Source organism: Dothidotthia symphoricarpi (assembly GCF_010015815.1).
Source record: "Dothidotthia symphoricarpi CBS 119687 unplaced genomic scaffold P153scaffold_23, whole genome shotgun sequence".
Taxonomy (NCBI): Eukaryota; Fungi; Ascomycota; class Dothideomycetes; order Pleosporales; family Dothidotthiaceae; genus Dothidotthia; species Dothidotthia symphoricarpi.
The window spans coordinates 506,358-517,860 of NW_022985030.1; the positions used below are offsets into that span (position 1 = coordinate 506,358).

The 11,503-nt window shown below is 55.3% G+C and overlaps 5 protein-coding genes across 5 annotated transcripts; 2 read left to right on the forward strand and 3 right to left on the reverse strand.

The window, feature by feature from the left end:
• Window positions 1-33: 33 nt before the first annotated feature.
• Window positions 34-3,832, reverse strand: P153DRAFT_370911 (ARM repeat-containing protein). Its single transcript, XM_033669136.1, has 7 exons — window positions 3,338-3,832; window positions 3,186-3,286; window positions 3,002-3,139; window positions 1,917-2,953; window positions 1,393-1,865; window positions 374-1,347; window positions 34-317 (listed from the first exon to the last, which is right to left on the reverse strand). The coding sequence occupies exons 1-7, from the start codon at window positions 3,509-3,511 to the stop codon at window positions 62-64; spliced, it is 3,153 nt and encodes a 1,050-aa protein (XP_033518897.1). The 5' UTR covers window positions 3,512-3,832; the 3' UTR covers window positions 34-61.
• On the forward strand, window positions 3,731-5,864 carry P153DRAFT_133226 (uncharacterized protein). The gene is made up of 2 exons (XM_033662056.1): window positions 3,731-5,562; window positions 5,612-5,864. Exons 1-2 carry the CDS (start codon window positions 3,950-3,952, stop codon window positions 5,640-5,642), a joined length of 1,644 nt encoding a protein of 547 aa, XP_033518898.1. The 5' UTR covers window positions 3,731-3,949; the 3' UTR covers window positions 5,643-5,864.
• On the reverse strand, window positions 5,859-7,465 carry P153DRAFT_326771 (uncharacterized protein). The gene is made up of 3 exons (XM_033665305.1): window positions 6,892-7,465; window positions 6,478-6,836; window positions 5,859-6,415 (listed from the first exon to the last, which is right to left on the reverse strand). Exons 1-3 carry the CDS (start codon window positions 7,055-7,057, stop codon window positions 6,035-6,037), a joined length of 906 nt encoding a protein of 301 aa, XP_033518899.1. The 5' UTR covers window positions 7,058-7,465; the 3' UTR covers window positions 5,859-6,034.
• Window positions 7,466-7,527: 62 nt separating this feature from the next.
• Window positions 7,528-8,516, reverse strand: P153DRAFT_401119 (ubiquitin C-terminal hydrolase L3). The gene is made up of 2 exons (XM_033671888.1): window positions 8,035-8,516; window positions 7,528-7,987 (listed from the first exon to the last, which is right to left on the reverse strand). The coding sequence occupies exons 1-2, from the start codon at window positions 8,387-8,389 to the stop codon at window positions 7,614-7,616; spliced, it is 729 nt and encodes a 242-aa protein (XP_033518900.1). The 5' UTR covers window positions 8,390-8,516; the 3' UTR covers window positions 7,528-7,613.
• A 683-nt stretch (window positions 8,517-9,199) lies between these two features.
• Window positions 9,200-11,282, forward strand: P153DRAFT_361213 (HET-domain-containing protein; the record flags this gene model as incomplete). Its single annotated transcript, XM_033666972.1, has 3 exons — window positions 9,200-9,786; window positions 9,938-10,520; window positions 10,641-11,282. The coding sequence occupies 3 exons, from the start codon at window positions 9,200-9,202 to the stop codon at window positions 11,280-11,282; spliced, it is 1,812 nt and encodes a 603-aa protein (XP_033518901.1).
• Between the last annotated feature and the right edge of the window lie 221 nt (window positions 11,283-11,503).

The window sequence follows — 11,503 nt, forward strand, 5'->3', positions numbered from 1 at the left end:
AGTAGCGTAGCATAGTAAGCTTACACACACATGCACCATGCCTCTCCATACCCATCTACCCCTACATGATCCCCAGCTCCCCAAACCCCTTCAAAACATCCTTATCCACACGCCCCAACCACTCCTCCTGAAACCGCTGTTCGCCGCCCGCCGCCTGCACAGCGCGCTGGAGATGCTCGCGCACAAACGCGACGAGATTGATGCGATGCACGGGGTCGGAGTAGATGAGTTCGCGCTTCCGGACGTCCTCTGGAGCTTCAGGTTCGGCGGGGGTAGTGGCGCCGTAGGGCGTGGGCTCGGGGGGCCAGTAGAGCGAGCTAATTGGTTGGGTGGTTAGTACGTTTGCTTGTTCGTCAGTTATGGGGAGACGTACTCAACACTCCGATCATCCATGCCGTCCAGAAGCTCGGCAAGCACATCCGTCCACACGACGAACAGATTCTGTAGCCGTGATAACGCCCACGGCTGGCCTGTTTCCAGCAGCCGCGTCAGCACGAGGGTCATGAGTTTCTTGTTCGGCGCGTCGCCGATGTTTTCGATGTGGCTGAACCATTCTTCCAGCAGCCAGTCGAGCGTCGACTCGAGCTCTGCGTTGCCGACTGATGCTAGGGCTTCGAGGAGGACGGTGGGGGACGCGAGGCCGATGCGTGCTAGCACGGTGAAGTGGTCTGTTTCCACGACGCCGTCGACGGCGCGGGAGGGCATTTCGCGGTACGGGCCGTGGGATTGGTGGTGTGTCCATGCGCCGTGTAGGCCCTCGAGGACCTTTGCGAGGAAGCCCGTGGAGATGAGGTCGGCGGTGAGGATCTTGACGGCTTGTTCGCCGCCCACGCCCTCTGCGCCGCGGATTATGCACTGCACGAGATGTGTCATGATGCCGTTGGCTTCTGGCTTGAGATTGCCGAGCAGGTCGGCGAGGGCTTGGAGGATGGCGGGGCGGAAGTCGTCGGCGAGAACGGCGGCGGGGGCAAGCAGGAGGTAGGCTTCGGTGATCTCGATGGCTTTTCGGAGCGTGTCGTTGTCCATGGTGAATAGGGGGAGGAGGTACTGGAGTAGATTGAGGAGCTCTGGTGGTGTGGGTTCTGGCGCGGATGGGGTTTGGGCGATGATCGAGGACCAGAGATCGAGCGCATCTTCGAGGAGGTAGACTTGTGTTTCCGACCCGGGTTCGATGGCACTCTGGATGATAGGGAGAAACGACATGTGGAATGAGCGCGAGTCGGCTTTCATGGCGTTTGTGAGGCGAGCAAGAAGGGTAAGGACGGCCTGCTTCATGAGATGCTCTTCGCCAGACTGTTCCCATAGAGGCGGTAGAAGGGAGATGATGCTGTTTGCGTAGGGTGTGATCTGTATATGTTAGTATATGCAATAACCCTCCAACGTTTTACTTACATGGTGCTCTAGTCGCTCAACAACAATACTAATCGTGTTTAGCAGCGCCATCTTCGTATCCGCGAGCTCGACTTCTTGCACGAGCGCCATAAGCCTGTCCAACGTGACAGGCGCGTAGGGCAGGAAATTGTCAGCGCGGAACTCCCACTCATTCGCGATGTCGTTGAACTTTCTCCCTGCCGTGACTCGAACAACCTGATCGTTTAATGGATCGCTCTTGTCCAATAGATGTTGGTAGATCTGATACACGATCGGCTTCTTGTCGTTGGCAATCTTGATGGATATCCACTGAGCAATGATGATGGCGATGCGTCGTCGGATGATGTTGAAGCCAGGTTTCTGCTTGCCAACCTCGACAACCAGCGTGTTCGTCATGAAAGAGTCAAAGTCCAGCTGATCGTGCAGTATGTCAGCAGCGAGACCAATAGCAGTGTATACCGAGTCCTTGAAGAGAATATCCTCATTATCCGGTGCTGCAAATTATTAGCAGACACCCTTCCTCACTGTCTGTCGTAAGTACTCACTCGCGACCGAATAGAAGACTTGTAGAAGTGGCTGGACGATCAAATCTTTGAAATTCTTTGCGAGGTCTAGAAACAGCTTCTCAGCGCAAGGTCGGATAGAAAACTCCCAATCCTCAGCGCCTTCTTCCATCTTCTCCCACTCGTCGGGCTCCTCCTCCCACATGCGGAGATCGCTGGCTCGGAACACGAAGAAGCGAGTGACAAGCGAAGAGATCATTTCGCGAACAAGGTCGTCAGTGAGAAGCTCCGACTTGACTAGTTGTGTCGCCTGCGTCTTCTCATCCTTTTCCTGCTGTTGCTTGTAACGGAAAGACTGCAAGGGGTAGAAGACCAGCTTCACGCAAGCACGTATGAGGAGGAGACCTTTTAGGCCCAGACGCTCAATTATGGGCGCTTCATCCTCAGCATCGCCATCTGTACCGATTTTGGCATCGTCTATAGACTTTGAGCCCCAGGTCTCGCCCAGCCTCGAGACGAGACTCCAGTAGTCGCGCACAAGATCTAGTGAGTTTGGCAGATGGACAAAGTCAGCTGGGTGAGTAACGGCCATGTTCAGGTGGAGCTTGGACAGCTGCATGAGATGCTTCTCAACCATTTTCTGGACGCTAGATGCGAGTGGTGAGTCTTCCGAGACGTATTGGAGGAAGTCGCCAAAGTGGGTGCGAGTGAGAGTCCAGAATTCTTGGACATCCTTCTCTCTGCCAGGGAAGTCATAGCCTGCGATTATCAGTCGTCGGATGATTTTGATGGCGAGCAAGCTGTTCTCGATGCTCTCGATAGCGCCCCCTTCGTCGTCGCCGCCATCGCGGAAGAAGGTCTGCCAGCTCTGCACCTTATTGACGTAGATGGTGCCCAGGACGCTGAGGATCTCGGGCGTGACAGTTTGCAGGTTTTGGCGTGTTCTAAGCAGGCGACCTGTTGATAGTTCCTTGACGATGTACAGCAGAACGAGGAGAGCTCGGGGGAGCTGCAGTCTGGAGGCGTTGGGGTCGGTCGAGGCGCGGAGGACTTGGAGCAGCTGCTGGAACAGGTCTGGCCTGGGAGACGTCAGCTAGTTGTTACCAGAAGTGAATGCACCAACTCACCAGTCGTGGGGGAACTCGAAGCGCACGATCTTGGCGACAACGAGGGCATTCTGCAACGCCAGACGCTGGTCACCTTCACTCACGGCACTCTCCAGCAGACGGGCGCGTATGGTAGCTTTGTCCTCCTTGTTCACGGCACTGCCATTGTCAGATAGAGAGCGTGTGTGGGGTCGGAGGAGCGTACTTTGTGGCCGTCTTCCGCCAGTACTTGTCGATGCCGTTCTTGAGCTGGATGATGGCGAGGTAGCGGACCTCGATGGGCAGGGAGCGGTCGAGGAAGACGGACTAGACGTGTGTTAGGGGCCTGTGTCGCGTGGAAGACGGGCGCGTGCTTGCCTGCAGCAGCGGGTAGAAGCCCCGCGCCTTTTCCCACTCCTGCAGCTGCTTGGTGCCCGTCTGGATCTGCGTCGGGTTGGACGAGGCGGCAGAGCGCAGCACGTGGTAGAGGATGCCCTCGGTGAGCGGGTTGGCCTCGCCGGGCACCTCGATGGCGCCGAAGTCGACGTTCATGGCGGGCGGGTGCTTGGTGGTAGGGGGACCAGAGTTTGTCGTGGTGGGGCAGTCGGCGCTGGCGGTCAGTCGAGGGCCATGGACTCACAAGCGCGTCGCGGTGAAGCGAAGAGGGTGATGTCTTGCCGTTGTTGGAGCTCGACGCATGTGAATCGCCATTTCCCAGTCTTCTCTTCGCCTACGCAGGCGGTGATCGACGGTGAAGGACACGCGTACCGCCCTTCTACGATATCTTCTCACACTTCATGATTTCACGCAGAATAGACATCGCGCCGTGCTCGCAGTCCAATTCCACGCAGAACAGCACTCTCGCATGGTGCACTCGGCTGCGGTGGTGCAGTCGTCGCCAACCTCGGCCCAGCCACGCCCTCTCACACCATCACGCTATCACGTCCCCTTCCCCCAGCACCCACCCGCCATCCACGCCAATGCCCCCAGATGCCCGCCGCAGACTTCGCCGCCGCGCAGCAACGCATAGCAGCCCGCCGCGCCCAGCGCCTCGCACACCAACGACAACACCACCATGAGCCGCCCACGCCCACGGCCCGCGCCCTGTCGCGCCTCCCCTTTCCCCTCGCTGGCCTCAGCAGCGTCGGCCGCAGCGCCTGGGACGCCATCAAGGGCCGCGAGGGTACCCGCCCCTCGTTCCGCGTCGGCCAGGTCGACGCCGAGCTGCTGGACGACGAGCTGCTCGCCCTGATGAAGGCCCAGGTCGGCGAGGGCCTCAAGTACTTCGGCACACACATCACCGACAACTACACGCCCGAGATCCTGCTCGCCCTGCGCCTCGTCCTGTTCAAGCTGTCCATCTGGAACAACAACGCGTCGTACGGCGCCCATCTACAGGGCCTGCGCTACTCGGACGCGCGCTCGTCGGCCCCCAACCGCCCACCGCCCAAGCCCTGGCAGAAGACAGCCTACGGCTTCCTGATGGTCGGCGGCCGGTACGCGTGGACAAAGTGGGAGGAGTACCTACTCTCCGCGTCGGAAGACTACACGCGCCCGGAGAGCCCGCGCCTGACCTTCCTCGCCGGGCTGACGGAGCGCATCAACTCGGCCCACGACATGGCCTCCCTCGCCTCCTTCCTCGTCTTCCTCGTCAACGGCCGCTACCGCACCCTCACAGACCGCCTGCTGCGCCTGCGCCTCACGCCCACCAGCCACGCCACCTCGCGCGAAGTATCCTTCGAGTACCTCAACCGCCAACTCGTCTGGCACGCCTTCACAGAGTTCCTGCTCTTCCTCCTCCCGCTCGTCGGCATCACGCGCTGGCGCCGCATCCTCACCCGCTCATGGCGCAAACTCCAATCCACACTCCTCTCACTACTAGGCCGCGCGCCCCCATCCCCCACCGACTCCGACACCGACCCCGACTCCACCACCAAATCAGGCGAGCTCGCCTTCCTCCCCGAACGCACCTGCGCAATCTGCTACCGCGACCAAAACCCCACAACCGCAACAGAAGCAGACATCCTCTCCCAATCCCTCTCCGGCGGCGTCGTCGGCTCCGCAGCAACAGACATCACGAACCCCTACGAAACTATCGAGTGCGGCTGTATATACTGCTTCGCGTGCGTCGCGCAGCGCATCGCGAATGAAGAGGGCGAGGGCTGGACGTGTCTGCGCTGCGGCGAGGTGGTCAAGCAGTGCCGGCCGTGGGGTGGCGATGTGCTCGAAGCAAAGCGTCGGTATGATGAGCCTGCTGCAAGTGCCGAGCAGGGGAAGAGCGTGCTGTTTGCTAGTACACAGCATCAAACGCCACTGGAGAATGTGGATCCTACGCCCCATGTAGACGCGGATTCGGATGATGCTACGTTCCCGCTCTCGACGCCTACCCACGACGATGATGAGGATGATGAGAGCGAGGAAGAAGACGAGCAAGTACAGCATAAGAGGCCAATGCATCTAGCTGACTCCCTGGCTTTCACTGAGACGTCGGAATGGGCGCGCGAAAGCGATGCGAGGAGTTCTAGTAGTGCGAGTGGGAGTCATAGCCATGATGAGGAAGAAGATGATGATGAAGATACGGAGGAGGATCAGCAGAGTGAGGAGTATGATGAGGATGAGGAGGAGGAGGGGGAGGAGTTGGGGGGGTATGAGTTTGAGCAGTGAATATCTGTTGAATTGGTAATGCGTGGATTGGGGTGGGATGGGGACTTTATTGTGGTTTATTGGAACGGTAATGGAGGTTTTTATATATAATTTAGCGTCTTCCGGCGGTTTTTGTTGATATCAGGATCTTTAGTTATGAGAGAGAAAGAGAGAGGTCAGAGTCAAAAGCTTTAGGTATTAGTGAGTGGGTGTTTATACGACGAGTAACACTGCAGATATCCATGGCTTCTGATTTGCTTGCTTGCTAGTGCCTTTTGTATATTTCATTGAATTGACTTGACTTGACTTGACTTATCCACCCCCAAATCCCCCTTTTGAACAGAACATGTCCCATCCTCGATTTAATCCCCTCCCACCCGCCTTACAATCTGCAAAGCAAACGCCTACTGAAACACACACACACACGTCCATCTACGCCCTCGCAAACTCCGCGAACCTCGGCAAAAGCGCCATCTTCTCCTCGGGGCTAACAATCTCGTCAAAGAAAACCAACTTGATGTTCTTGTCCTTTTTGCTCTTCTTCTCCTCCTTCTTGTCGTCGGGCGCAGCTGCCTTGGTAGCCTCGTTGATGAGGTCGTCGAGCGAGGCTTGGATGGCGTCTGGGCCGGGGGGAAAGCCGCCGGGCGGGGCGCCGAAGCCTGGTCGTGCGGGTAGGGCGCCTGGTTGCCCGGGTATGCTGCCTGGGCGGGCGGGTATGCCGCCGTTTGCGGGGGAGAAGGCTTGTTGTGGGGGGTATGCGGCGGGGGGGAAGGGGGAGGGGGCGCCGTATGGGGGCTGGGCGGCTGGTGGTGTCTGTTGCGTGTACGAGTTAGCTTCTGTTGTCTACCACACGTATCGAGCTTGTCCAAACGTACGGGGTTCTGCACGGCTTCGACGACGGGCGGCGGCGGCAGGATGCCGTTCTTGCGGTCGTGTCTGAATTTGTCTGCGCGCTCCTCAATCTCCTCCAAGCTCTCTGTGACTTTGGGGCGCTTGTTAGGCGGCACCGTGCCGTTCGCGTACTGGCCGCGGACAGGGTTACCCGTTATGCGCGCGCGCTCTTGCTCCTCGGCGAAGTGCTTCTGCGTGACCTGCTGGTTCTGCAGGTCTATTATCTCCGCAGGCACACCTTCCATGCCGAAGATTTCCAGCTCGAGGCCCTGGCGCCCCGGGATCGCGTTCTCGACATGTGTGAGGTTTTCCTTGTGGACTTGGGACATGTGCACCGAGAGACCTGTCGCCGTTAGCACCCGCCATGGCATGACCCAACGAAAGAGAGGTGAAAGTACCTCCGGCAGTGTTTAACCGACGCCCGCAACGGTCGCATTTGAAGTGTTTTGCTTTCTGGTGGGAGATGAGGATCTTGAGGTCGTCAAAGTCGCGCTCGCAGTAGTAGCACCATGGCCGCTCGAGCTTCTGGTTGAGGTCGGGATATCTCTTGCGCTTCTTCGTCATGGCGCCGGTCGGGAACGGGAGAGCGGGAGCGTGTCAAAACTCGGCGACGACGGAGAGGTCGGCGAAGGTAGAGTCAAGACGTGATGCTGGCTACAATCGAGTCGAGTACGTTGGGGGTGACATGGAGAGCTCGCCGTTTCCGAAGCTGGAGGTGACCTTAGCGCGGCTATTAGGGCTTGGCGGCGAGCTCAGATGAACTTTTCTTTTCCTCGTCCTCTCCATGTAGCTTCGCGCACATCACCACGATACCATTCTGTCGTTCAGACGTTCCCATCATGTCAAGGGAGCACTGAAACGACATCAATTAGTACCACGCAACTCGCACACCAGCCACTTGAGTCTCTGACCCTCCCACAAGTGCCCTCGGGCAGCATCCCGTATCCTCGCGTCTTGCGTCGGATACGATTTTGCGGCTGTACAAGCGTTCGTGCATTCTTCGGAATACGTTGCAAGAGCAAAACAAGGTCCTTCATAGTTCACGCTGCCTCGCTCTTTCGAGATCTTTCTACGAAGGGTGTGACTCCTTGGTTACCTACATTCTTGTTTGATATTATGATTATGCTTGATCCGACACCAATGCCATCAGGCTGAAGTTCAAATTTCCACGCTCCCCTGTAATCATGCGCCGGATCACATCCAGACATTTGTCAGACAGGGCATCTGCATCTGCATCCAGCAGGCCTAGATCAATCGGTCGCTTGCGGTCGCCATCGAGTTGATACAGATGGCTGTTCGCGTCTGATTTGACAAAGGCAACGTAGTGAAAATCGACCTCGTCCTCAGGATTGACCGGCGCCTCTGTATCACCCTTCCTCGCAACTTCAGCATATGCATGCTCCAAATCTTGACTGTCCTCCAGCACACGAGCACACTCCTCTGTCTTGAGTGGTATGCAGGTCGACAAGAGGTTGCCCAAAACAGAGTCGAGTCCTACACTTCGTCAACAAACCACACTTCAAGACAGTAAATTCACTCACGAATCTGCCCTTTCACCTCCCCATTGCAAACAGCATTCAAAATCGCATAGAGCCCACACGCATTATTAATCGTCTGTCTAAAAAACACCACACCATCTTCTTCGTATTCCTCAACCCCCCCGTCCTCATCCCTAACCCTCTTCTCATACGCTTCCGTCGTAGGGAATACCAGAATCAGAGCATGAGCTGGTCGCGGAACGAACGCCAGCAACTCCGGGTCGTCGAGCGAAAGCACGTCTTGGAAATACACAGACGGTGCGAGGCCCAGCTTGTGGACTAGTTCTGTGAAGACGTCTGGGTTGGATTCTAGGGGGATGAAGTGTTTGCGGTTTGTTTGGGTTGGAGAGGATGCCATTTTGTGATTTGGGGATTTGAGGTCCAAGGCTGAGGCATATGGTCATCCTCGCGCCTGCCTCGTTGATGTGCACTAACCTGTTTGAGATGATGTTACACGCAACATGTGCATGTTATGCTGACCTCAGATGTTGGACGGTGATCCTTCCACCACGGTAAACCAAAGACGCGTTGCTCACATGGGAACCTAAAGAGGCTATGCTCGGCGTGGGGGCCAAACATGCGCGCATAGGGAGTTCAGCCTTCTTCTCGACCCTCAACTTCCTCGCGCAAGCCTTGACGGCTCTCACTATCACAAACGCGATAGAACTTGTCACCATTGTCCCTGATTGAAGAGGCATTCGACAGTTCTTACCATCTCATCACTCGCTTGCCTTTCTTTTCGGACAACATCTACCCAGCGCTCACAGCCAAGGGGCTTCCTGTCCTGGGAGTGGAGATGGTCAACTTCATACGCCATGTCTCCGGTGTCTTTTGGGCCCAGTGCCCAATCGGCACGAAATTCGACCGGACGTCCCTCTTCCATCGACTCAGTTATCTAGGGGTCATCATATCCAATGCGTGGAAGCAGGTTACAAGTCTCAGAAGCGGATATACCAAACCCTGGACTGTTGTAGCTGTGCCCGAAGCCATCGATCTGTATCAGAATAAAATCCACCAGTTCGCTCCATCTGGATCACGTCTCTCAAGAATGGGCTACTATACAGCCGTCTATCCATTGAGCTTTCTTCTCATTGCCCTATCTTTCATCACACTCCTCCTACCACCTGTCGTGTTCTCGCTCATGCTTCCAATTCTGGGAGTGGCCATCATGGGGATCTGGGCAGTGGCGGTGTTGTTGCTGTTCTCTCTTTGGTTCGCCTTGTACAGATATCCGATCTACGAGATTGTCTATCCCAGACTCCGGACCTGGATACTCGTTCAGAATTCTCACGCCTATTCGCCACTCCCCCAGCACGCACATTCCATCCGTGTTGTTCGTCTCAAACCGGGTACAGGTCATGATAACATAGAATGCGATCTGATTCCTGGCCTGGTTTCCGGATCGAAGTTTGAGGCTCTGAGCTATGTATGGGGAACTACCCTCATCCCTCACAAAGTTCAGGTAGATGGGAAACCATTTTACGTCACATACAACTTATATAATGCGCTCAGGGCATTGCGTTACCCTGGCCGTGAGCGACTCATCTGGATCGATGCCATATGCATCAACCAGTACGATAATCCCGAGAAGAGTTCGCAGGTTCAAATGATGCGAGATATCTATGCGGAAGCCTCCAAGGTTGTCGTATGGTTGGGCGAACAAACTTCGGCCACTGCTGCTGCGTTCAGTTTTGTACGACAGTTTGATGCTGCAGAGCCAGAGACAAGAGATGTGATGTGGAAGGATCGAGCTACGTATGTAAGACCCTGTTGTCGGTAGAGCTATCTTGAGTCTTGTCTCTGCGACATCTTACGTATTCTCCTGGAGTACGTGAGGGTTCTCGAGCAATGTCAACACACACTCCGTTACCCTGAAAGCAACTTACTGACTGCAACACCACAATAGGCTTCCTCGCTGGAATCGAATTCGAAGAGAATTTAGTCATATACTGGAGTACGAATGGTGGGGTCGGGCATGGATCATACAAGAAATTGTTATGGCGAAGGACGTTGTTATGCAGAGAGGCGCTCACCAAGTGAAATGGGAAACCTTACACAAGCTACTCACCTACACACCCTTTCGACACGACGAATTCGGTCATCTGGTCGCTACAGGTTTTGCAGAACAGATCGAAGATGTCCGCTCAGGCAATCATGTTAATGACCTCTCTATCAACGATACGCTCCTCGGAATGGCCTATCGCTTCCGTTTCCAATCTGCAACTTTCGGTTCTGACAAGATCTACGCCCTACTTGGCCTACTCAAGTCAGACAATCCTACGCTCCTCACTCCAGACTATAGTCTGCCGCCTGAGGACGTCTTCCTCCAGTTTACTATATCTTCTCTTCAACACAACAAGGATCTGACAGTCATTGTAGATGCCGCTGGGGTTGAGCTGCCAGGAGTGAGCTGGTGTCGAGATTGGGGCTCCAACGACGACGGCTGGTTTGATGTCGTCCAATTTACAAAGTCCGGTCTCAACTATTCTGTAAGTCGCATCATATCGTACATGGCAATGGTCTTATTGCCATCTTCACATATATTTCAAAGTCGAAGGCTACGTACATCCCGTCACTGAGAATGCTGCTCACTGTACCGTTATCTGTAGGCTTCAGACTCTCATCCAGCCGTGTTCAAAGCCGATATACCGCGTCGCATTCTTTCACTTCAAGGCTACGACATTGACACCATCAAACTAGTCGGAGACTTTCACCAAGAAACTACCCAAAGCATAGATTGGCATTTCGCATTACGAGGCTGGGAGCATGTTGTAGGCGGACCCTGGGCCGCGGGCTCCGACACCAAGAAAGCTTTTGACCGCACCATTGTTGCGGACCGTTGGTCGACGGAGCCCATGGACTGGAAACAGAGGATACGAGAGAGAAGAAAACCCCCCAAAAATGATAACGACAAAGAGTATATCAAGCACGTCAATGATATGTGTAGGAACCGGCGATTTTTCATCACTGAGAAAGGCCGGTTCGGACTCGGACGGTGGAACGTGAAGAAAGGCGACGCGGTTTGCGTCCTTCTTGGTGGGGAGACGCCTTTTATTTTGAGACGTTGCGAAGAGAAGCTGTTAGACGAGAAGCTCGCAGACGAGGAAAGAAACGGCGAGGACAACGCGAGAGAAGAGCATTACAAGGTCATTGGGGAAGCCTACGTAGATGGACTGATGTGCTATCAAGGGAGTATGAAGGACGACATCAACAGTAAGAAAGTGGTGCTGAGATGGTACCACTTGCGGTGACAGCTTGAATTGTGCATACTGTGAAGGATTTCCAAAGATTGGAGTTGAGCGCACAGTGCATATACGGGAAATTACTTGTAACCCCTTCATATAATCAGGTATCATCAATGGTCAATCAATAGATTTGGTCTTGTCGCAGAGTATTCCCGCATCTCCACACTGCTCTGAACAGCACCTGGGGTAGTTTCATACTCCATGAATCCACACACAGCGCTCATCAC